This window comes from Poecilia mexicana, unplaced genomic scaffold (genome assembly GCF_051168715.1).
Source record: "Poecilia mexicana isolate PSO_F unplaced genomic scaffold, ASM5116871v1 scaffold_2, whole genome shotgun sequence".
NCBI lineage: Eukaryota > Metazoa > Chordata > Actinopteri > Cyprinodontiformes > Poeciliidae > Poecilia > Poecilia mexicana.
Window position 1 is genome coordinate 42,794,336 of NW_028263371.1, and position 23,811 is coordinate 42,818,146.

Genomic DNA, 23,811 nt, shown 5'->3' on the forward strand with positions numbered 1-23,811 from the left:
TAAAAACACAACAACCTTGAAACAGTCGCATACCAAAGCTTTTGTCCATTGAAGTTGAAATCAAACATAAGAACCTCGAGTGTATCATGGTAAACTTTCAGTCGGTTTTCTTGTTCCTTTCTACTTATGACTTCTCTGTACTCAATAAGGAAATCTGCTTTTTGAACACACCCCAACCTGTAGGTACACATAATAAGTAGGATAAACTTTAAACAATGCAGATATATCAAATAGTAGCAATTGAAATTAACATTTTTCAAAATCAGTTAATTGATCTAATTGGATGTCTTTCTGTGGTTACTTAAACATTTTTTGTCAACTGAATGCAACTCATTATTTTGTACTTGTAATTTCAAAACTCAGTCCTCCATATATTTGTTGAGGACAGTTACAAGTACCTGGGAATACCACAAGCAAATGGCAACCTCGATGAGGTCACAAGGAAAGGAGCCACAGTCAAATACCTCCAATGAATAAGGCAAGTCCTGAGAAGCCAGCTCAATGGCAAGAACAAGATCCATGCAATAAACACCTATGCCTTACCAGTAATCAGATACCCTGCTGGAATAATTAGCTGGCCAATGGAAGAGATAAAGGCCACGGATATTAAGACTTGGAAGCTACTAACCATGCATGGAGGGTTCCACCCCAAATCAAGCACCCTGAGACTGTACACAAGCCGTAAGGAAGTAGGCAGAGGACTAGCAAGTGTGAGAGCCACTGTCCAGGATGAAACATCCAAGATCCATAAATACATCAAGGACAAAGCCTCAACAGACGATGTGCTCAGCGAATGTCTCAGGCAATGGGGAACAGAGGACGAGGTGCTAGAGGTACCATCATGGGAGGACAAGCCCCTACATGGGATGTACCACCGACAAATAACTGAAGTGGCTGATATCAGGAAATCCTACCAATGGCTGGAAAAAGCTGGACTCAAGGACAGCACAGAGGCCCTCATCCTGGCTGCCCAGGAACAGGCCCTAAACACCAGAGCAATAGAGGCTCAGATCTACCACACCAGACAAGACCCAAGGTGTAGGTTGTGCAAGGAGGCCCCTGAGACAGTCCAGGACATAACAGCAGGGTGCAAGATGCTGGCAGGGAAAGCATACATGTAACGACATAACCAAGTGGCGAGCATAGTGTACAGAAACATCTGTGCAGAATATGGACTGGAAGCCCCAAGATCGAAGTGGGGAACACCCCCAAAGGTGGTGGAGAATGACCGAGCTAAGATCTTGCGGGACTTCCAGAACCAGATAGACAAGATGGTAATGGAGAACCAACCGGACATTGTGGTGGTGGATAAAGAACAGAGGAAAGTTGTTGTGGTGGATGTAGCAATACCAAGTGACTACAACATCAGGAAAAAGGAGCATGAGAAACTGGAGAAATACCAGGGCCTCAGAGAGGAACTGGAAAAGACCTGGAAGGTGAAGACCACAGTGGTGCCTGTGGTCATCGGGGCCCTCGGGGCAGTCACCCCCAAACTGGAGCAGTGGCTAAAACAGATCCCAGGAACAACATCAGACAGCTCAGTCCAGAAATGTCCAGTTCTAGGCACAGCCAAGATACTGCGCAGAACCCTCAAGCTCCCAGGTCTCTGGTAGAGGACCCAAGCTCAGAGGATGAAAGAGACCACCCACGGACGATGAGAAGGATATATATATATATATATATCCATGTTTTCATGGATATATGGATATATATATGGATATATGTGCCTTACCAGTAATCAGATACCCTGCCGGAATAATTAGCTGGCCAATGGAAGAGATGAAGGCCACAGATGTTAAGACTTGGAAGCTACTAACCATGCATGGAGGGTTCCACCCCAAATCCAGCACCCTGAGACTGTACACAAGCCGTAAGGAAGGAGGCAGAGGACTAGTGAGTGTGAGAACCACTGTCCAGGATGAAACATCCAAGATCCATAAATACATCAGGGAAAAAGCCTCAACGGACGATGTGCTCAGCGAATGTCTCAGGCAATGGGGAACAGAGGACGAGGTGCTGGAGGAACCATCATGGGAGGACAGGCCCCTACATGGGATGTACCACCGACAAATAACTGAAGTGGCTGATATCAGGAAATCCTACCAATGGCTGGAAAAAGCTGGACTCAAGGACAGCACAGAGGCCCTCATCCTGGCTGCCCAGGAACAGGCCCTAAACACCAGGGCAATAGAGGCTCAGATCTACCACACCAGACAAGACCCAAGGTGTAGGTTGTGCAAGGAGGCCTCTGAGACAGTCCAGCACATAACAGCAGGGTGCAAGATGCTGGCAGGGAAAGCATACATGGAACGACATAACCAAGTGGCGGGCATAGTGTACAGAAACATCTGTTCAGACTGGAAGCCCCGAGATCGAAGTGTGGAACACCCCCAAAGGTGGTGGAGAATGACCGAGCTAAGATCCTGTGGGACTTCCAGATCCAGACAGACAAGATGGTAATGGCGAACCAACCGGACATTGTAGCGGTGGATAAAGAACAGAGGAAAGCCGTTGTGGTGGATGTAGCAATACCAAGTGACTACAACATCAGGAAAAAGGAGCATGAGAAACTGGAGAAATACCAGGGCCTCAGAGAGGAACTGGAAAAGACCTGGAAGGTGAAGACCACAGTGGTGCCAGTGGTCATCGGGGCCCTCGGGGCAGTCACCCCCAAACTGGAGCAGTGGCTAAAACAGATCCCAGGAACAACATCAGACATCTCAGTCCAGAAATGTGCAGTTCTAGGCACAGCCAAGATACTGCGCAGAACCCTCAAGCTCCCAGGCCTCTGGTAGAGGACCCAAGCTCAGAGGATGAAAGAGAGGGTGAGAAGGGAATTTTTTTTTTTAAATTTTATATACATACGCTTCTATTGTATTTTGAGCAGTTGCTTGTCTCCTTCGGAATAAGAAAGATGTTCTGATTATAATGATCATCGATCATGATCTATGCTAATAATGTGCAGTATAAAAATAGTTTAAAAGTGAAAAAGTAAAACAAAAGAAAAAAAATGATCATTTAATAAACTCTGGAATCCTGTGCATAATATAGTCACAACTCACCTTTAAATGAATTGAGGTATTTTACATCAAATCCTTCATCTTCACCTAAGGAGCAATAACTGGAATCATGTTTGCTCTCTGAGACCTTGTTATTGACATCTCCTGCAAAGATCAGAGAATACAACATGATACTGTACACCAGGGGTGTCAAACTCCAGGCCTCGAGGGCCAGGGTACTGCAACTTTTAGATGTTTGTCTGGTCTAAAACACCTTAAGTATATGACTGAATTAGCTTCTCAGTGCAATCAAGTTGATGACCACCCCATTTTATCCAGCCATGTGGCATCAGAAACACATCTAAAAGTTGCTGGACACCAGCCCTTAAGACCTTGAGTTTGACACCCCTGCTGTACACAATATGATTTGATGTTATTGTATGTGAAAATGTACTGAAGTACACAGTACTACATAATTGACTTTCTATTGACAGATTCTCAAAATCTTCAAATATTAAAACATTATCTTAATACTAATGATTATTACCTAGGATCATTTGTGCCTGTGAAATAATATCACTCACTGATATACAGAAAATGACCAAATACAGTTTTATCTAATTCTGGAGTGAGCCACCTTCCCTTTAAACTCTGGTACACTGACTAACATGGTTGGTAATTACTAGCTAAAATGCTGCAAATCAAATGCTTTGGTGTATCCAAGCATCAAGTAACCTACAACATTCAGCAAAATTACAAAACTATATGTACTTAAATGTCTTAAGAGATTCTGTATGAGTCTTACCTCTTTCTCCACGCAAAACAAATGAAACAAGTTCAATTAATACTAATGGCTTGCACCTGGACTTGACGGATTGTACCACGTTGACAGAGGAGGAGGGGTACAACAAAAGGATTATTCCATTTTGTTTCTGAAGCACACAAGGTCTGATTTTTTTCAGGAACAAGAAAATTTTGAGTAATATTTTGTAACTTTCATTCAATATTTCAAAGTTAAATAGTTTATCATACATTTTTCTTTAATTAAGAGGCAACAGTTAGATGGTATCTCCCACCAGCAATGTTGTCACTTCCTTTAATCATTTCTGTTCAATCAATTAATCATGTTTATTTGTATAGCACATTTCAGCAGCAGGGCAGTTCAAAACACTTTATATCATAAAAACAAAAACTGTTGTCTAATGGCAGACACAACACCTGCAGAAAAAGATTGGCTGATGTACCTGCCAATAGACAATTTAGACTACCTAGACAATCTGCATGTATGCAGAGTAGAGACATTGAGATAACGACAAAATATCAATCTTTAAATTTTTGTCTTAACAGTAACATAAATAATCATGATATTTTTGGCACTTTAAATATTTTTTAAATAAACGATTTTTATTTTTATATTTCTAATTCTGTATTACTCCATGACTGGTTATCCCTTCTTTCAAATTCAAAAATACTTCATTGATCCTTGGTCTTCACAGTATATTAGCAGTTCCCAAAGGTGTGCTTCTCTGTATCAAGAGGTCTGATCTATCTCCAGGTATTTGTTTGAGCCAGTCTTCCAGTTTAGGGGTCATTACCCCAAGGGTTTCAGTGACCACAAGCACTACTGTTGCTTTCACCTTCCACATTTTTTGTAATCTCCTAAGACCCAAACTCTCACATGGAGTGCATTATTAATTCATCTATGGGCTGATTGGGACCTAATGATTCCAAAAACAAAGAATTATTGTTTTACATGATATGTGGACAACATTTTTCTCAGAAAAATACTTATTCATTTTAAATCACCATGTTTAGCACCATGGTAAATATATGCAGTTGCTAACTTTTGTAAACTTACACAACAAAAGAAACACTGAACATCTTGAGTCTAACCTGTAATGTGTTATAATCTTCCACCACCACCAAGTCATAAAATAATGGCCTAACATGTGGACACCAGACCCCATCTAGAGCAAAATTTAGTATTGTGGACTAGACAGCCCAAAATAAGTCAACCACTCAAGTTCTAGGAGGATGATGGGGTTTTTTAGCCTTTGGTATTTCTCTAGTTTTTTTCTGTACCTTCTGTTCATTCAGGATAGCTACATCATAACAACTGCTTTGCTCTGCTGCTCAATGATCACCATGTTCAGTTGGTTTGCTTTTCCCATTTTGTCTTCCTGTATATGGAAGGCCCACAGGATCTTAGCTTGTTCGTTTTCTACCACTTTGTGTGGCATTTCCCATTTTAACGAGGTGTGTTCAAGGTTATATTCCCTTCAGATGTTTCTTCACACTATACTGGGTACTTGGTTGTGGCGGTTGTGGTTCTGTCATTGGACTTGCCTTACTATTTGTACAGTGGCTTTCTAAAGTATCCATAGCCCTTGAACTTGAATTTCCAGTTTTGTCACAACTGGAAATATATTTTCACAGAATTTTATGGGAAAGACAAACACAAAGTGGTATATACTTGTGAAGTAGAAACAAAACTAAACATGATTCATAACAGTTTTTACAAATAAAAGCTAAAAAGTGCGGTGTGCAAAAGTGTTCAGCCCCCTTTCCCTGAATGCAGCCAATTGCCTTCAGAAGTTGCCTGATGACTGCAAATGGTAAAAAAATTCAACTCCTCTATGACTGCCTCAAAAGTTGGCTAAGAGAATATTGGGGAACAAACAGCATCATGAAGTCCACGGAACACACCAGACAGGTCAGGGATAAAGTTGTGGAGAAGCTTAAAGCAGGCTTAGGCCATCTCACAGAGTACTGTTCCACGAATCATCTGGAAATGGAAAGAGCAAATCACACAGCTGTGAACCTACCAAGAAAAGGCCATCCACCTAAACTTACAGGCTGAACAAGAAGAGCACTGATCAGAGATACAGCCAAGAGGTTCATGGTGGCTCTGGATGAAATGCAGAGATATTTCTGAAATGCAGTATAGTATAACTATTAGTCATGCACTGCAAAAATGTGGTTTTATGGAAGAGTGGCAATAGAAAAGCCATTGTATAAAGAAAACTATAAGAAGTCCCATTTGCAGTTTGCCAGAAGCCATATTGGGATACAGCAAAAACGATAAGACAAGACCAAAATTTAACTTTCTGGGAAAAATGCAGAGCACTATTTGTAGTGGAGAACAAACACTGCACATAACTCTGAACACACCTTCCCCACTGACAAAAATGGTGGTGGCAGCATCATGCTCTGAGGGTGCTTCTTTTCTTCAGGGACAGGGAAGATTGTTAGAGTTGATTGTAAGATGGATTGAGCCAAATACAGGGAAATCTTGGAAGAAAACCTGAACACTCCTGAACCTGGAGTCTGCAAAAGACTTGAGGCTGGGGCAGAGGTTCACCTTCCAGCAGGACAATTACCCTAAACATAAAGCCAGATCTACAATGGAATGGTATAAATAAAAACATATTTCTGTGTTAGAATGGCAAAGTCAAAGTCTAGACATAAACTCAGTGGAGAATCTTTGGCAAGATCTGAAAACTGCTGTCAAGTCAATTTTATTTGTATAGCACATTTCAGCTGCAAGGCAGTTCAAAGTGCTTTACATCAAAGGACTAAAAAGTGATAAAATTAACATACATTTACCGTAAAAAAAGAAAAACATAGAAATTAAATTCAAAGTAAAATCAAAATTAAAATCATATACATTAATTATATTGATACATGTACCAATGATTAAGATTTAGAAACAACTGTAAATTGTTGTTTTTTTGGGGGTGGGGGTGGGGGGGTGTTGCCTTGATTTAAAGGAATTCAGCTGTGTTGCAGTTTTCTGTAAGTTTATTCAAGATTTATGGTGCACTGAAGCTAAGTTCTGCTTCAAAATGCTTGGTTCTGGTTCTGAGGATGCAGAGCAGACCAGAATCAACAAACTGTTAGCAGTAGTTTGGTGAAAAAAATGGCTCTCTTATGGTTTATATTTATTTTAATCCACACACTTATTCCACACACGTATTATTCATAATATTTTAAATAAAAAATATTTGATCAAAAATATATATTAATTTCTGTATATTTTTAGGTGCCACATACACCTTTTGTCCAATGTAAGGTTGGACAAAAGGTTGGGTTTAGGCATCCAACTAACCTTTATAAAATATTCAGTCTTATAGCACAGAGTAATCATATTTCCAACTCATCCCCAGTGTAAGAGTTGGCAATTTACACACAATTCATGTGTGTAAACAGCGACGTGAATTAGAAAGACACTGTAGTAATTAGCGGGACCTTCCGGCAGACAACCAATCAGAACAAGAGCTTGTGTGAATATTCATAAGGTCCTGCTATTACACAGAGTTGCCACCGGGGGCACTGTGGCGATACACAAATTATACACAAAATCTGGTTTATGTGTATTAAACGGACATCTCGTTTTTTTTGCATTTTTGGGGTTATTGGACCAATAGAAACCTTTCTACGCTTTTAGATTTTTGTCAAAATTAGCAGGACACCGCCCCTGTCCCGTTAATTCAAAATGTCCTGCTAGTGTTGCGTGTATTCTGACGAAATGTCCTGCTAAACCACATATACCAACGCACACACACACACACACACACACACACACACACACACACACACACACCATCATGAATGTCTCCATTCCTCTTCTCCTGCATGGCAATCTCAAAGCTGCTATGAAGGATCTTGTTGAGCATGTTGATCCAGTCCTCCATCTCCGCTTCGCTTTCTGCAGCCAGCAGGTACGTGCTCTTATCCTGCATCTTCAGCTCGAAAGCAAACCTCCGAACTTTGTTGTTCTGCGCAGATAATGCAATGAAAACATAAAAAAAAAATGTAATAATGGTAAGTAATATTCTGCACAGATAACAGACTCAAAACTGCAGGGTAGGGGGGAAGTGGAATGTTTTATTACCGGGTCCAATCCAAATATCAAACTCCTACCCAGTCAGCAAAAGGCAGAAGACGTTTATTTTTTATGATTTAAACCATGCCTTGGTTCATTTCAATACCTCCCCTCATCCTCGCTGCTCTCTCTTTGCTTTGTAAGCTCATAAATCTACTAAACGTTCACACAGTTTACTGGATCAACAATTTCTCTACATAAATAAGCGAGAGGTGAGTCTTGCTTTGAAGAAATGTGGACCACAGGTGAAATAAGTTGGAGCTAAGCAAGAGTGCAACACTGACCTTCCACAGCTACAGAAAGCAAAATTACCTGCAGCCAAAATGTGACCTCAATCAGCCACCAAGAGTGATGTCACTGCCCCATTTTAGGCTTTTAACAGTTCTCAGTTTCAGCCCGTTCAGAAGCAATTGGGGCCAAAGCAGCTGTAGTTTGTTTGTGACACGACAGCTCTGCAGAGGTCAGATATTTATTGTGGATTTCAATAAACTAGCTAGGAGTCTCTAAAGGATTTGGGAAAGCGCTGTCACTTTGGCGTTTTGTTATTCTGTGTCATTTTCTTTTACTTGTCTGAACAGTAAAAAACAACAGAGTGGGAGTGACTGGGAGGAACAGTCAGTGGCAGGCAGAGTGAATAATGAGGGGGGTGTTTAGGACGGAAATAAAACTAGGATAATAACAGGCAAAATCGGGATGAACACTACAGGTTGAAAGACTCATCAATTTTTTTTTTAGACAACAGAGCTACACAAATAAGTTAGTGTCCCTGACTTAAAAAAAATAAGAAAAAAGATTGCATTATATACTTTTTTATATTTCTCAGCTCAGACTTGGTCAGCAGAGATCACTACCCACACATTAGGACAAATTTAAAGTGCTTTTGTGCAAATGCTTGCTCCCTCCCAAAGAGTTGGAGCAGCTTGAAGAGCAGCATGAAGTCATCTCACACGCCATTCCAGCTGCAACATAAACATCTGCAGGTCTACTCATGGAGCAAGTTATTGGGAAACGGCTGTGGGCCGTGGCTTAATGACGTGCGATTCTGAAGTTTGCTCGGAAAAACACAAGAAATATGAACTGAGCAAACTAGGCTATACTCGGAGCATAAACCGCCCACTGAGGATGTGATTATGTTGTAGTCTTGGCATAGAGTGAGTTTGGTCACTTACTGCTTCAGATTATCTGACGCCAACGCCACGCAGATCTACATGTCACGCTCAAGCTACCACTCCTGTGACCAGGCTCTTTCCACGCAGCACCCAACGCTCAGGCATGATGCCACCACAATACTGAACCACGAGAATTTCACCACTGAAGTTTTGTGCATGCTCAGACAATCTGGGAATTTTCACACTCCAATGCACGTAACGAGGAGTGCATCATCATACTGTACATACTTGTACTTTTAAATCTTTTTGTTTTTGTTCTGGTTATTATTTTGCTTTTTCAAAGGTTACTTTCATTTCAGATGTTTAAGCCTTTGTTTTATGCCAAATATTGACATAAATACAATTTTGTTGCTATAAGAAAACCTAAAGGAAGGTAATGTTATCATAAGTCACAAAGATAAAAGCTCTAAACATCTTGAATGTTTTAAGATAAATACCAGAGACCTGCTCCCCCTTATGATCGTATCCCAATCATCCAGCTGACCTCCTGACAGGTAAATCAGATTTTTTCCATCAACTGTGATGATAGATATATGAAAATGCCCACATGAATTGCTTTCTCCATATGATCAGATGGAAGAGCACAGAATTGATTGAGAGGCCAGAGGAAAGTGCTCGGAAGTGAGGCCTCAGCATTCACCTTGCTTCACCGGCTGAGCGTCAGCAGAAAAACACGACCTTGGGGAGGAGAGAGCTCAGCTTTCATGAAAATGCAGAGGACAGTCTTCAGCAGCTGTCAACAACTTCTTTTGACAGCTTTGTCTGTTGCAACTCATGCTTCAAGCTAATCCTGTTGAGGATTGCAACGAGGAAATTTCCAGAATGGTTGCATGTATTGTCAGGCTTTTAAATCCCCCATACGGGAGGGGGCTACGTCATTAGCAAACACGGCGCCAACATGGATATCCTGTTTGGGAAAACACGCCAACGGTCATTCGGGTTCAGCAAGCCTCAACAATCAGGGTCTCTGTGCCAGAGATGACCTCAAGAATTCAGAGCGTACCTGAACCACACCCATGCAGGAATCCAGGAAAATGGTTCCTTTTGGCTCTTTGGAGATCTTCTCGTCCTTGTAGAAGTTCAGATTGTACGAGCCGTCCCCAAGCTGCGTAAGGTGGAAATACCGCCTCTTGAACGACTGAAATGATGGAAAGAAACAACATCCAGGTCTAAATCACTGGAAAAGAAAAAAGTTGCATTTTGTTCATTTGTCTTTGTAGATCCATCCACAAAGAATTTGCCAATAAAAATCCACTGCATCACAATATGTGTTAGTGTTCAGTCAGTACAGGCCATTTACCATTTAGGCAATTTAATGTTTTTCAGGGTTTCCTGGGTAGAGAGAGGCTGAATAAAAATGCACACCACACTGGAAACCATGAAGCCTTGTGTAATTGCATAAAATACCAAATAAAATGCATCGAAATTTATGGTTGCAATATGTAAAAAGTACACTAACTACAAATAAATCTGCAGGGGACTTGTATAAGACTGACATGCATGCACACATAAGCACAGTTTAGTCAACCAATTAATCTGACCTAAATGCTTTTGTACTGCTGTCTGGTATCTGGAGATTACCAATGCATGCATTGTTAAGACATGCAAACAGCACACAGAAAGGGCCTGGCCATATTGTTGTAAAGGCAACACTACTGCGATCCTGTTTGCTTAACTTCATCCATTAATTCCTAAAAATAGGCACCCTGTCAGACATTATCCCTTACGTAAATAAATCCTGGATAAAACCGCACTCTTGAGCTTAGAAAATGAATCATTACAGTGATTAACTGGGACAAAAAAAAAGACGACTTTCCACGATGATTAATGTCAGAATTCCTAAGCAGGTATTAAATCAGCAGTAAGATTCTCACATCTGGATGTGTTTGTCAGAAGAGTTTCTCTTATTAAACTTTTTTCTGTAGAGCCCAAAAAGGCCGCCTTTGAACGTTTTCATCACTCTTTTCTCACCCTCATGGTGACGCTGATGGCACTGTTCATGTTCCCTTTATACAGCCAGCCGTGTTTGGAAATGCCCCCTTTCTGGGATCCTAAGGAGGCAGTGTCCTACAAGACATAAAGAAAATATCAGACAAAAAAAAAAGTTTAGAAATGTAGTTTAGAATGGCAACATAATTACTAAAGACATCTACTTAATTAGAAAACCAGAGAAAATTTGTACTTAAAGAACTTTGGACATTTTTATTTTTTATTTTTTTTTGCATTCAAGCTTCATAAGAATTAGATCATGCTACTAATTAGTGACCCTGCCATGGTCCTGGTGTGTGCAAAGGCTTTCATCTACTGCTTTGAGAAGACACAGAGAGCCGGCGCTGTGCCGAGCTGTCTCAATCAAAACAAGCAGCCACAAAGACATAAAACAAACGCTGAGTTTTTAAACAAATACATTTCCCCAACTTCAGAGAAGAGACGTACAAATCCGGGCCGTTTCACGCCACACTCCTATCATGTGTGGGATGAAATCACAGTTCCACATATGACCAGAACACAAGATACCGTGACCTGCTTTGCTCCATCGTCTGCAAAAATAAACCAATTAGTAGAGCAGTGATAGAAGATCTGTCCTGGTTTATGTCAGCCCTGCTTCGTCTGCAGTTAGAACTTTCCTGCATTAAAGCAAATGACCTCTCAAGATGTCACTTGCTCTGATCCAGTGTCCGTTTCTCCTCCTTTTCTCTGTCTAGTAAGACAAAAGGGGATTTTAAAAGTGCTGACTGTCTTCTCGCAGTTTCATTGCGTAGGACTGAAGAACGCTGAAAAGCAGCTGGAAAGGGGTCAGAGCCTGTTTAATCTGATCTGTGTCTAGACAGCCTTCACAAGTACAGACCATAGAGGCAGAAAAGTGACAGCCTTTAACCACTGAGACAGAAACAGAAGGCATTCGAGATCTAAGGCCAAGCTGAGGACACAGGAGAGAGATGGACAACAAATGTTGAAGATTTCTAACATACGCAGTTATAGTGTGGATAAAACATGTCAACACAAACCCCATTAAAAGGTATGGCTTCTATGTTGCTAAAAAGAAAAAAAAGAATTAGACCAGCATAAATCAATCCAGAAATTTTTACATCTTTAATGTAAGCCATAATTTATGTGGAGAAACCCCCCCCCCCACCAAAAGTGGGGTGTGGAGGAAGGTCGGGATAATTGCGATACATCTCTCAAAGCAGTCGGTGACCTTGTGTTATTTCAGATAACACTTGTTTCGACAAGAGTTTAGGATTATCTTCGCTGCTTTAAACACTCTCAGCAAGATCTGAGGGTTTGCCAGGTGACTTATTAGCCTCCTTGTTGCAGACTCACAAGCCGTTCCAAAGACAACAATTATAGTCATTTAATCTTCGCAGGAGCACACATCCCCTCTGTCACACATGGACGAGCAGAAGACGAAGAGAGATGAATGCTGAAGCTCTGAAATCTGCCTCTGATCCAGCAACAAAATGTTTATTGCACTTAATTTCAGTCCTTTTTGAGCTCAGCTCTGAGGCAGAAAATGGTGTTTTACTTCAAACAGAGGAAGAAATAATACAACATTTAGGGAAAGCTAGTCTTTCGGTATAGCTTTGATGTGATTTTTTTTTATTTTTTATGAAAAAGAGATAATAAAACGACAAATATGTGACACCAGCGTACCAACTAATGTAGTGCATGGACTTACCTCCTCTTTATCAACATCTTCATCCACTTCAAACACATGAACCGCCAGTTTTTCAGGCCGGGGTACTTTGCTGTAAGAACAGGTGAAATTTGAGTTTGATCAAGCAACACTTTTTTGTGTACATTCTTTCAAACGCATTGTGTTTGAGAGATTACATTTTTAACCTTTGACTTATTTTAATAAACTGGAAAACTCTTCTCCAAGAGTGTCGGCAGTTAACATTGTAAATGGAAAGTCCAGGATGATATAAATGCTGCATTTTACAGTAATGGTCCAAGGAAACTAGGAAATGAAAAGTTGCCAAATGCTAACTTCACATTAACGGAAACAGTGCCAGGGATTTAACAGGCGATCTGTGTCGTGAAGCATTGTTTTAATTTCCCCAGAATGAGTGAAGCAACAAAGCATTTGGCAATCGTTGCAGTGTGCAGGACATCGTCAGCTAACACACTGCCAGTAAAATATATATTCTTCAGGGAAGAAACTGTTGTTGGTGACACAACCTCTTGACAATGAGGGTGTTTTCCACATGGCTGTATTTTAGAAATGGTGCCGTGCTCCATGAAACAAAAAGGAAACACTGGTTTGCACGTAAATGAGCCCTAGGTGTTTCCTTGTAATTAGGGGACGCAGCATTTTTTTCCAAAGCAGCAGATGAAAATAGATGACAGCTTTGGCATCTACGCGTTATCTGAGTACCTGTTATTACTCCCCTCATGCTGATGTCACAATGTGGGACAAGTTAACTTTACTCACTGCAGAGTTGAGGATTTAAACTGCCGACTTACTTTGGAAGCTGTCGAAAATCCCCAGAATAATCCTCGTACTTGTAGTTGACCGCATGCCAGTCAGACTTGTAGGTCTTAATGCACTGCAAAGACATTGGTGATCAATTAATGGGACTTCGTTCAGTGGGTCTGAAGACAGCTGCACCCCGTAAAATGACACAAACTGCAGCGTTGCAGGATGAAACAAGTTTGCAATCCTTATTTCTAACACATGTGCTGAGTTCCTTTTTAAATTATGATGCTGTTTGTTCACTAATGTTCTCCAAGAAAACCTCTATTTATGCTAGGATGAAATTACACACGGGTGGACCCTTCTTACTAATTAGGAATTGACTGCAGACAGTTGAGTTAAATGAAACTTGCAAACCTAAATTAACGTTTTCAGGTTCTGGGATTATTATTTTTTTACTTATTAGTAATAAGTAAAAAAAAAAAAAAGTCTAAGCAAGCTGAGTATCCCAGCTACTAAAAGCCATGCAGTCAAGCTCTTATTTAGACAGGTATATGTTGAGAATCTCCATGTTGATCTCTGGTCAGAGGGGGTTTCGATTTATAGGACACTGATGAGTTCTTGTGTTACCAATGAGCATTTTTGGACAGACATTTTCTGACAAAAGTTTGATTTCTCTTATTTTGTTCAATGCATTGTGTTCTGATTGTGCAGTAGAGCTTGTTCACATTAAAGCCACAGAAAATTTGCTGGAGACATCCACCGTCAACTTGCCAGCAGTTGGTTACCATGGGGACTGAACATGGACCAGTGAACCTATTACTGCTAAAGAAGGAGTCACACAGACTTTTAAAGGCAACTCTCTCTGCTGGCGTCAAGAAATGTGACAGGTGCAACTTTCCTCAAAAAGCTCTGTGTCTGAATGAAGACACTGCATTATTCATGTCCTTCAGACAGGAGATTTTTTTATATGAATTTACAAATAAATTACTTAATTGCTTTTAATAATTTTAGTAAACAGTCTCTCAGTATCTTTTAAGGGACGGTCTGTGATCTACAACAGGCTAAAGATGTGAGACTGCATCTCAGAGCTGCTGCAGAATAATAGTTTATGCTTATTTCTGTTATTAAAATGTGTCTTTATTCTTGGCTTTGTAAACCTTTTGCACAAGATGGCTCATTTTTTTATGTTAGCGGACCTACAGCCATTGAATTTGATGCTCGAGATACTAAAATGAAACTAAAAAGATGACAACCTCAAAGTGAACTTTTGCCTTGAAATTCCACAGATACAGAAAAAAAAACTGAATCTCAACACAACATTCTTCAGAAAATTAGCGGAAAAGGAGTGTGTGGTGACTCCACCTCGGTCTGACCATGCCTCGGCAGGGAGTGTATCACTATCCTCGTTTACTTGGAAAGTGGACATCTGTTCATTGTTAGAGCCAGTGATAGGAGCAGCTCAGAGGTATCTGTTCAGCAGAAATGCGTGGCGCTTACAAGAAGTGCCCCTGCTGGGAGACGAAATGTAACCTGAACAGGAGACGAATTAGAAACGGAGAAGCTGTCAATCTGTGCAGCTGTCTGAGTGATGTCACACAACACTTGAGCTGTGTTTTGGTATCTTCATGACTTCATACACGCCGTTCTCTAATCGCTGACCTGTGACCTGGAAGGTGGACTGTCAGCACGCAGCTGCTGTGTGGCTCTTTAAAGGAGTAGCAGCGCTGTGTATGGTCTTAGTGGTTAGATTTTAGAGATTTGGTCAGCTCTAAATGAATGTTTAACACGCTTTACTTCAAAATTCTCCCCAGGATTTTAATTTGACTGAGAAGAGCTTAGATCAGATCCATCACAGACAAGAAAATATTTGCTTCCTTCCTTGTCAACACCTCCTGGACAGATGACAATTAAAATACCAATGGCATAAGTAGATGTTGGGACAAAGTGACATATGTCTCGCAAAGTTGAGAAAAACATTCGTTTTGAGTCAAAAACGTCAGTTTAGGCTCTTTAAGACTGACACTCTGTCGCTCTGCTTGAGACTCTTATTTTGAAGTAGGAAAGGAAGTAGTTCTTGAGCTCCTGCTGGTCTCTTGTGTTGACAGAACTAACTAATATGGAGACTGGTTGACAAGAATTGCTCACACGTAGCATGTATGGAAGAAGGTTCAACCATTTTTAAATGACTCGTTTGGTAGCATTTTGGGCATTTGGAAGAAAAATGAAACAATAGCACGACAAATAAGATGCAAATGACTCGGTAGCAGTTAACTCCTAACGAGGCAGTTTGAGGATAAACTGGCTGAGATCTGATTTTGCTGCTTTTCGTTGGGAAATTAGTTTACCTCCTGGACAAACAGGCTCTGGGCCTCCCTCTCAGCATTTTCAGGCACTGTGGGGTACAGAGTTCTCCCTTGGCGCCTCAAAGTTGAAATCTGTGAGGAAAAACGAAACGGGGAATTACAGAAGACCTTCCACTAACACTGCAATACTGAAAATGAAACAAAATGTGAAGCAGCAGGATGTCGTTGTCCTAGAAAGCCCAGAATTGTGGTTTAAATGAGTCACAGTTTCTCTGGGTGTCCTTGCAAATATTATTGGGCATTTGAGGTTAGATCAACATCTGACTGATCAAATCCAGTGGGAAGCAATTCATTAGTGATGTGTCAAGGGCCCGGAGACACTTTATTGAGAACGAGTACAGTCTGTGGCAAACTACATGTTTTATGAGAACACAATAGACTTTGAAGTGAAAAGCCTGCAGATTTGAAAAGGTTGTGTTTCACATGTAACAAAACACTAAATCTAATCATGTTTAAAGCTATCCCAGGACTTTGATTACTACTAACAGGGTGAAATGACAGTATCACTTTTAATTTCTGTAATTCAGCCTTTGACATTTACATGTTCTTTGCAAATTATAGACACATAATAATAAATAACAGAGCAACATATAAACATGCTGGTGTTTTTATTTGGATCATTGCTTAAGTTGTACCTGTATTTAAAAAAGTAATAATTAAGAGATCTAGCTTGTAAAACTTGTAATACTTTTAAAGTTGAGGATTCTTTGTCTCCAAGTCGTGTCACCTTTTGTTGCTAAAGTGTGGAGTTCCCAGGTATGCTGAAGTGCCTGAGGTGAAAGCAAACACTCTTTCAACACAGACAAGTCATGAGTCGTTGATGACCTGAATGATAAGACACACAAAAAATGCGACACTGCTGTCTTTGTCTTCCACACAAACCAAAACATAAAATTATGTGCCGTAAAAAGTGTTGGTTGTGTCATCTGAAAGAAATTCCATATGCTCTCCTACGTAAACCTGCCAATCCCTCTTCCTGCTTGTAGCAAAGTTTCCTGCAAAGATTATAATCTTTGCAATGCAGGAAGCAGAAATAAACAAGCATATAGGTAAAAGGGTAACAGGAAGCATTTAAATCGGCTTCAAGTCGCCATTTTTCTGTGCTGGAGCGATCACAGAATAATTGCTGGGGTCAAAAGGAATCCTTAAACATTTGAGTTGGAATATTATTGACCTCACATTCCAGACTTTAAATATATTATATTTGAGTGCTGCATGTTGACTAAGGTGGGAAAAAACAGGCTTAAGAAATGCAAACAAAGTGATTGATACTCAACCAGGGCACAACACAAAGCCATCAGAGTCTACTGAGTTGATGTAGGTCTTGTTTTACAAAGAACAGCAAATGATGCTTGATGAACCAGTTTGGAAAAATATGCTTCCCAAGACTAAAACAGGAGTAGAACAAAACAAAGGATCTCTTTCAGGTAGTTTCGCAGCTTCCTACAATGCTTACATCATGAACTTAGCAGTTTTCTACATAACTTCAGCTGCTAAATCTCCGCGTTGAAACGTCAACTGATTACAGTCCTGTCTGTACAAGAGGGCGGGCCGGCAGAAACAGATGTTAAGTTCAATCACCGTGCCTCAGTATGTTTTTCTTCCCTCCGTCAGAATCACCTGTCATTCTCTGACAACGCTTCGGTTGTAACACTGACATCTTATCTTCACAAGAGCAGGCTGGGCAAACAAACTCAAAGCCATATTATTACTCAGCACTCGGAAATCGGAAAAGTCCAATAAAGAAACAAATATTCATTCCTTCCTTATATCGTTTGGTAAGAGATACTGTCAGTAGTTATCACTTCCTGCTCCTTAACCCCAGGTACATTTTGTTAGACGTGAAAGTCTTCATGAGGAATAATATAACGACTTATGTCTCTGAAGGAAATTGTATAGATAACCAGGAAAAGGCTGACTCCATAAAACCTTTACTGTGCAGTAGGGGTTCAGAGGAGTTGGACCCAGACTTGAGGACACACTGTACATCTCATTGTTGCTCTTGAGGAAGGACTTCCATTTCCTGAGGTACAAGCACTGGGACAGATTTCCATCTAGTATTTTCCATCTGCAGCAGCGCGGAAAGAGTGAGAGGTTGCGAGTCCGGCATGGTGCGGCTCGAGATAACGTTGACTGTCACACAACATAATGGACAGAATGAGCTAATTAAACAGATAGCCCCTTGCCCCTAACACGCTAGAGCACAGAGAGAAATAAACAAAAGGAAAAGTCCACCCAGTATTCACAACACAGCCCCACCTGGGCCAGTGGGGCCCGGGTGGGACACTGCAAATGCTAACAAGCACAACAAAAGAATCAAGTTAAGTAAAAATACTTTTTTTATGGTTTGGAAACATATTTCTAGAAAAACATCAGAAAGGGCATTCACCATGCCAAGCCAGCTTTATTTATAAAGCACTTTAAAAAACAGCAGGCACTGACAGAAGTGCTGAACAAACAAAACGAACCAAAAACACTGAGAACACAAATGAGAACAACAAGTGAAATGATTAAATGTAGAAATAAAATCAACATAAATAAAATTTGAAACTTACACGGGGACAAGTGCTAAAAAGAAGATGTAGGTCTTAAGATCAGATTTATAAGTGGCTTGCAAAGATGCTTTTCTGTGCAGCAGCAAAGCAATCCATTATGTGGGAGCAAAAGTTTGACCTGCCCTGAGCTGCAGGCCAGAGGCAGCTCCTACAACAGCTAATCAGCTCACCAAGAACGGGAGTGCAGGTGCAAAATCTCATAGAGATAGGGTGAGGCAAGACCAGAAAATACACCCTTTTTAGACTCATCATTATAAATAGATTATTATAATAACAAGGTCTTCATAGTGCTGCATCATAACCTCAACATAAACAAAGTCTCCCTGAATTACACACACGGGCTGCACTAAATGTTCATCACTATTACAGTTTAAATTTCGTTTCCCACTAACAAGAGGCAGATTTATTAGTCAGTTTAGGGTTGTAACAATATCACACTATATTTAGTGATATTTGTCATCAAAGTGAGAGCTGTCTCACAAAGTTTTATCGTGATGCTGTCAACATATGACTATCTGGTGAAGAAAATTTAAGCTAATATTATGGGCCCGGTCGTAAAGGTAATTGGTTTAAAGCTAAAGACCCTGAATCTGACAAAACTGTGACTGGCTAACCAGTAGCTGCTAATGTTAGCATCTCTTTCAGTGCTGCCCAACAGATCGACTGTTCACAACTTTCACAACTTTTTAGTGAGACTTGACAGCATGTAATGATTTCTAGAGATTGATCAGATTTCTTTGCGTCAAAATGGAGTCTTAGTTGCTCAAGTGTTGAGCGAGCATGTGACTGTTCTTCATAAATTATACTTTTTTCCTCCATAATCGAGTAGCCCTATTAGGTTTCACAAACCATGAAGAAAAACAATCAGCTTCTGTCTCAAAAAGGTTTTATTTTACATCATTTCTGGGCAGCTGGAGAAACTCATATCAGTTCTGTCTCAACATGTGCAACGTTTTGACCTGTGAAACCTAGACTGAATTACAGCAGTAAAAAAAAAAATGCATTTGATTTAAACTTGGTATTCATTATATTTTTGTACTTGTAAAAATTCCAGATGTAATTGAAAAGCCAAAGCCAAAAAGGTTTTGTCCAAACGTATCTTTACACTCAGAGTTGGTACAGACATGGCTATCAAACCCACCTCAAAGTCCTCCAGGGGGAACTGCAGCATGTCACGGAGAACATCGCTGAGGATTTGCGTCTTTCTTTGCACCAGCACATTTTCATAATCCAGCGGCTCAATCACTTTTGGTTTTACCTGGAAAACACAATTAGTGGAATATTTTGAAACAGATTCATTAATGAGATGACGAAGATCAATGACCTACATTGCAGACCTCTGACTGGCATCAACAATGATTAAACAAACAATATAGATTGAGAGGTTTTTGAGGTGTGACCCCACGTTCACGTTTACTGCCAAATATGAATGTCTGTGACACATTAAACTTTTCAAGAGTCAAAACTTTTTTCAGCTCGTTTGCTGCTTAAGATAAAGATACATTGTAGGCGTCCCAAAGGCCTCACAAAATATGTGACAAAGTTAATGACAGAGACTGGAAAGATACTAAATAAACATAGCGAAAAGAGAACTTGGAAATGTTTGATCTCACTTATTAGGCATTATAATACAAAAAAAAAAACAAAAAAACCTGCATTTGCATTCTAACCAAATACATAGGACTACCACAACAACTTTATAGACAACAAATATTAATTATATTGTATATTTAACATTCTCTATCTTTTCGGGGCATTAACTCATCACACAAAGGTACTCTGATAAATTGTTAGAAATTAATTTGAACAACAAAGTGTAATAATTACTCTTTTAGAAATATAAGCAAACAAAATTTGTATTTGTAAAAAAATGTTAGAAAATGGCTTCCACCTGTTTTTGTTAAACTTCTAAATGCTTTGCGCTATAAATTATTTTAAATTAAAGATGTAAATGTCTTTGCAATGATGTAAATAACATCTGTTTATCACAGTGTTCCAACATTCCCTTCTTTACAATATATCACACTGTGAAAAGCAGCTGGACTTGAAATATTAATAGGAAACCATGGAGTTAATCTCCATTTAAAAATATATGTTGTCACGTCTATGCAGTAAATGTGATTTAAGCTATATTACACTGTAAATTACAAAACAAAGGAACGTGTGGAAGGTCTGAATATTGTCAGAAGATGTGCTTTTATTTTGAAGAGTCAGAAATCCAATTTTAATTATGCTAGTTTAGTAGCAACATAATTGGATGTTAGAAGCCAGTTAAGTTTATCTTTTCCAGAAATGAACCACCATTTAACACATAATTCTTTTTTAGAGTCATCTGTGTAGTAATTAGTGCTGAACAACAGCTGATACAGACTGTTATGAACCACTAAGAGCTCACAATCCAAAAACAATAATAAATCAAACACACCCTTTTGCAGGAGACTGAGATAGGTCTTAAAACTTCAGAGCAACTGTTTGAGTAAAGGTTTAAGCTTTAAGAGTCAAATCTTTTAACTGAATGTGAAACAAGTCTGAGTCCTAAGTCTTTGGAATGTAACAGCAATTCAAGTTTTAAGAGGATAAATCTGAGTTACAGCTTAAGTCTTCAGATCACAAATCATAGTCCAGTCTAGTGTCCTTTACACAGCCTTTGTAGAATCTGTCCAAATCATATCTTTGGATTGCAATGTGAATTAAGCCTCGGGTCAGATTTAAGTCAGACTCAAATTGCAAAAAGTCTCATGGTGGCCCCATCTCTACAAGGAATCACAGTAAAAAACAAACAAACTGTGGACTAAGAGAACATACAGAGACTAAAACTGCAGAAACTAAACCAACCGTGCTGTCTTGTTGGGTATGTGGGTGGTTTATTTCCCAGATAAGTAGTGACAAGTCAGTAAGGACTCCAAATGTGCAGAGAAAAAGACAACTATTCGGCCAGTGGGAGCTGGTTTGATGAGCTTAACCTCTTTGTGGGAGCAACAGTACTCTCATGGAAACAATTACACGACACACCAGCTGTAGCACAGCATTCAACAAGTCATCCTCCACAAATCAGATCAAATACCTTTGACTTTCTGTGGTAAAGATCAATCAGAAAATGTATCCTTGCTTTTAGCCAACAGTTTTGAATACACCATTCATGTTGAATGCAGGTATGAAAGTTTTGAAACACTGCTTCAGACGTCTGTAAGCTGTAAAGATACAGAAGGCCATTACATGTAGAGTAAGCTGTCAACACTGGCAACCGATTGGAGGCAAGGATAAAACCTAAGAGCCCAGGGAGGCAGCAAAGTGAAAAATGAACAGTGACACTTAAGCAGACTTAAGGGCAGAGTGACAGCACGGATCACTCATCGCCTCCACATCTGGAGTTGATAACATCTTGCATGACCTCAGAGAAAAAGTCGTGGATATTGACAGGCTTAAAAACGATGAAGGAGTTGACAGAACAGGCATGACTTGCTATCGGGAGAAAGCAAACCCAAAACAGTACCGTAAGGTCTTGCATATAAGGCCGTTCTCTATTCGTAGTATAACTGAGTTTCCCAGTATTTTTAAGTCAAAACATCTTCTGTTAAGTATGCCTTTCAGATGCAGTTATGCATCAACATGGAGGGAAGGTGAGAAGATGGACACTAAGATTGTTGTATGTAATACAGGTAAGCCTGGAAGGAATTCATGATATCCGAAAGACAAGATGTGTCCTAATCTGTGTCTCACTTCTAAATCCCCCTAAATCTTCTGACACAATCAGACAAGTTGTTTAAGGTACATTTGGCACACCCAGTTTTGCATCCAAATAAAGCAACATTCTGGACACAAGACTAAGAAGACTAAACCAGGGATCAAATGGACCCTGGAAGGTTTACCTAAGACAGAAAAGGGATTGGAGTATCAACAAGGATACACATTCAACACCCTGACACCAAGGCAAACTGTGAGAGTAATGAGGTACTGAAAATTAGTCTGCACGGACTCAAAACCAAGCACCAAATGTCTCAAAGTGTAACCGACCTGATCCCATCATAATATTTGCATTTAGCTTTTCTAATCATTAATTCCTAAAGCTGCTCGGTTGTTGGCATTTCTTTTCTTTTCTCACTCTGTGTTCAACAGAACAGAGTTCATCTGACATTGCTTCGTCAGGGGTTCCAAGTGGTCAACCATTCAGTAAACTCAGCGCTGAGTAAGACAATGGACATGCATTTTCAGGTGCTTGGTCATTCTCTTTCACCAAAGACCCGACCACAGTGAGTAGACGAGTTTCAAACTTCTTGATATCCCTTCAGATAAACACAGTACTTCAGAAGGCAGATGTAGACCAAAATAATAGAAATATTGAGGTTTGCTTCCACACATTCAAGTGCACTGCAGATTCTTGCAGACAAACTAAACTTCTAAATTAAGTGTGTTTCGTAGGGATTTTATAATAGACCAGTGGGACACGGTGCATTATTTTGAACTGAAAGGAAAGTAGCACATGGTTTTAATCTCAGTTTAATCTCAGTTTAATCCCAGCTCTTCTATGAAAGTGTCAGAGGTTTATTAGAGAACACTGGTGAATGCACAGCATGATGAAGGCCAAAGAACACACCAGGCAGATAAGGGGTAAAGTTTGACAACAGGACTGAATTATAAAACAATATCCAAACTTAAACCTGTCATCACACACTGTTCAGTCCACCTTCAGAAAATAAAAGAACACAGGAAAGCCATAGCTGCCCACCATCCTCCATTTAGAGGCTTGAGAAAGGGCATTATCAGAAGACCAACCATGAGGCCCAGGGTAACTTTGGAGGAGCTGCAGGGATCCAGCAGTCAAGTTGGACATTTTGCAGACGCGATAACTTTAAGTCATGCACTTCACAAATCTTGCACTAATGGCAAGATTTGTGAATAACAAGAGAAGAAGAAACTTGTAACTTTCTATTGTCAGAAAGTTATAACAAGGCAGGTTTGTCACAAGCTATCTAGAAGGGGATATTAAATATGTGGACGAAGATGCTTTGGTCATATGAGAAAAAAATAAAACCTGCAAGCATTACTCGAAAAAATGCAAACACTTTCACATCATCCTGAACAAAATCTCAGTGTTGTTTTCTCCATCTTCCAGCAGGATTATAAACCTAAACCAGCAGCCACAGCTGGTGGTTCATTTGGTAAGTTTTATGTTTATAATTTCAAAAATTGTTCACTTCAGCAGGGTAAACCAAGAAGTTTTAGGAAACAGCAAAAAACAAAACAAACAAGCAAAAAAAAAAAATAGGAATATTTGAAGCAATCACTTCTAATCCCTCCATACATCCAGCAGCTGTTTATCTGAGGCTCCAACTCCTCCCATCAGTCACACAGCCTAAAACAATGGTGCTGTGTAGTGCCCCTCCACTAACCGATACATTCAACCAAGGACCGTTCGAATG

The 23,811-nt window shown here is 39.9% G+C and overlaps 1 protein-coding gene across 3 annotated transcripts in view; it reads right to left on the bottom strand.

Moving 5' to 3' along the window:
- LOC106926436 (dedicator of cytokinesis protein 9) overlaps positions 1-23,811 on the bottom strand; it is a 90,194-nt gene that overhangs the window by 35,979 nt on the left and 30,404 nt on the right. For all 3 annotated transcript variants that reach the window (XM_088001122.1, XM_088001123.1, XM_015001367.2), the window contains exons 2-8: positions 19,533-19,649; positions 15,819-15,908; positions 13,521-13,603; positions 12,733-12,802; positions 11,025-11,120; positions 10,057-10,191; positions 7,603-7,777 (exon numbers count right to left, since the gene is read on the bottom strand). In XM_088001122.1, the coding sequence (XP_087857248.1) occupies positions 7,603-7,777; positions 10,057-10,191; positions 11,025-11,120; positions 12,733-12,802; positions 13,521-13,603; positions 15,819-15,908; positions 19,533-19,649 (766 nt within the window). The remainder of the gene's footprint in view (positions 1-7,602; positions 7,778-10,056; positions 10,192-11,024; positions 11,121-12,732; positions 12,803-13,520; positions 13,604-15,818; positions 15,909-19,532; positions 19,650-23,811) is intronic.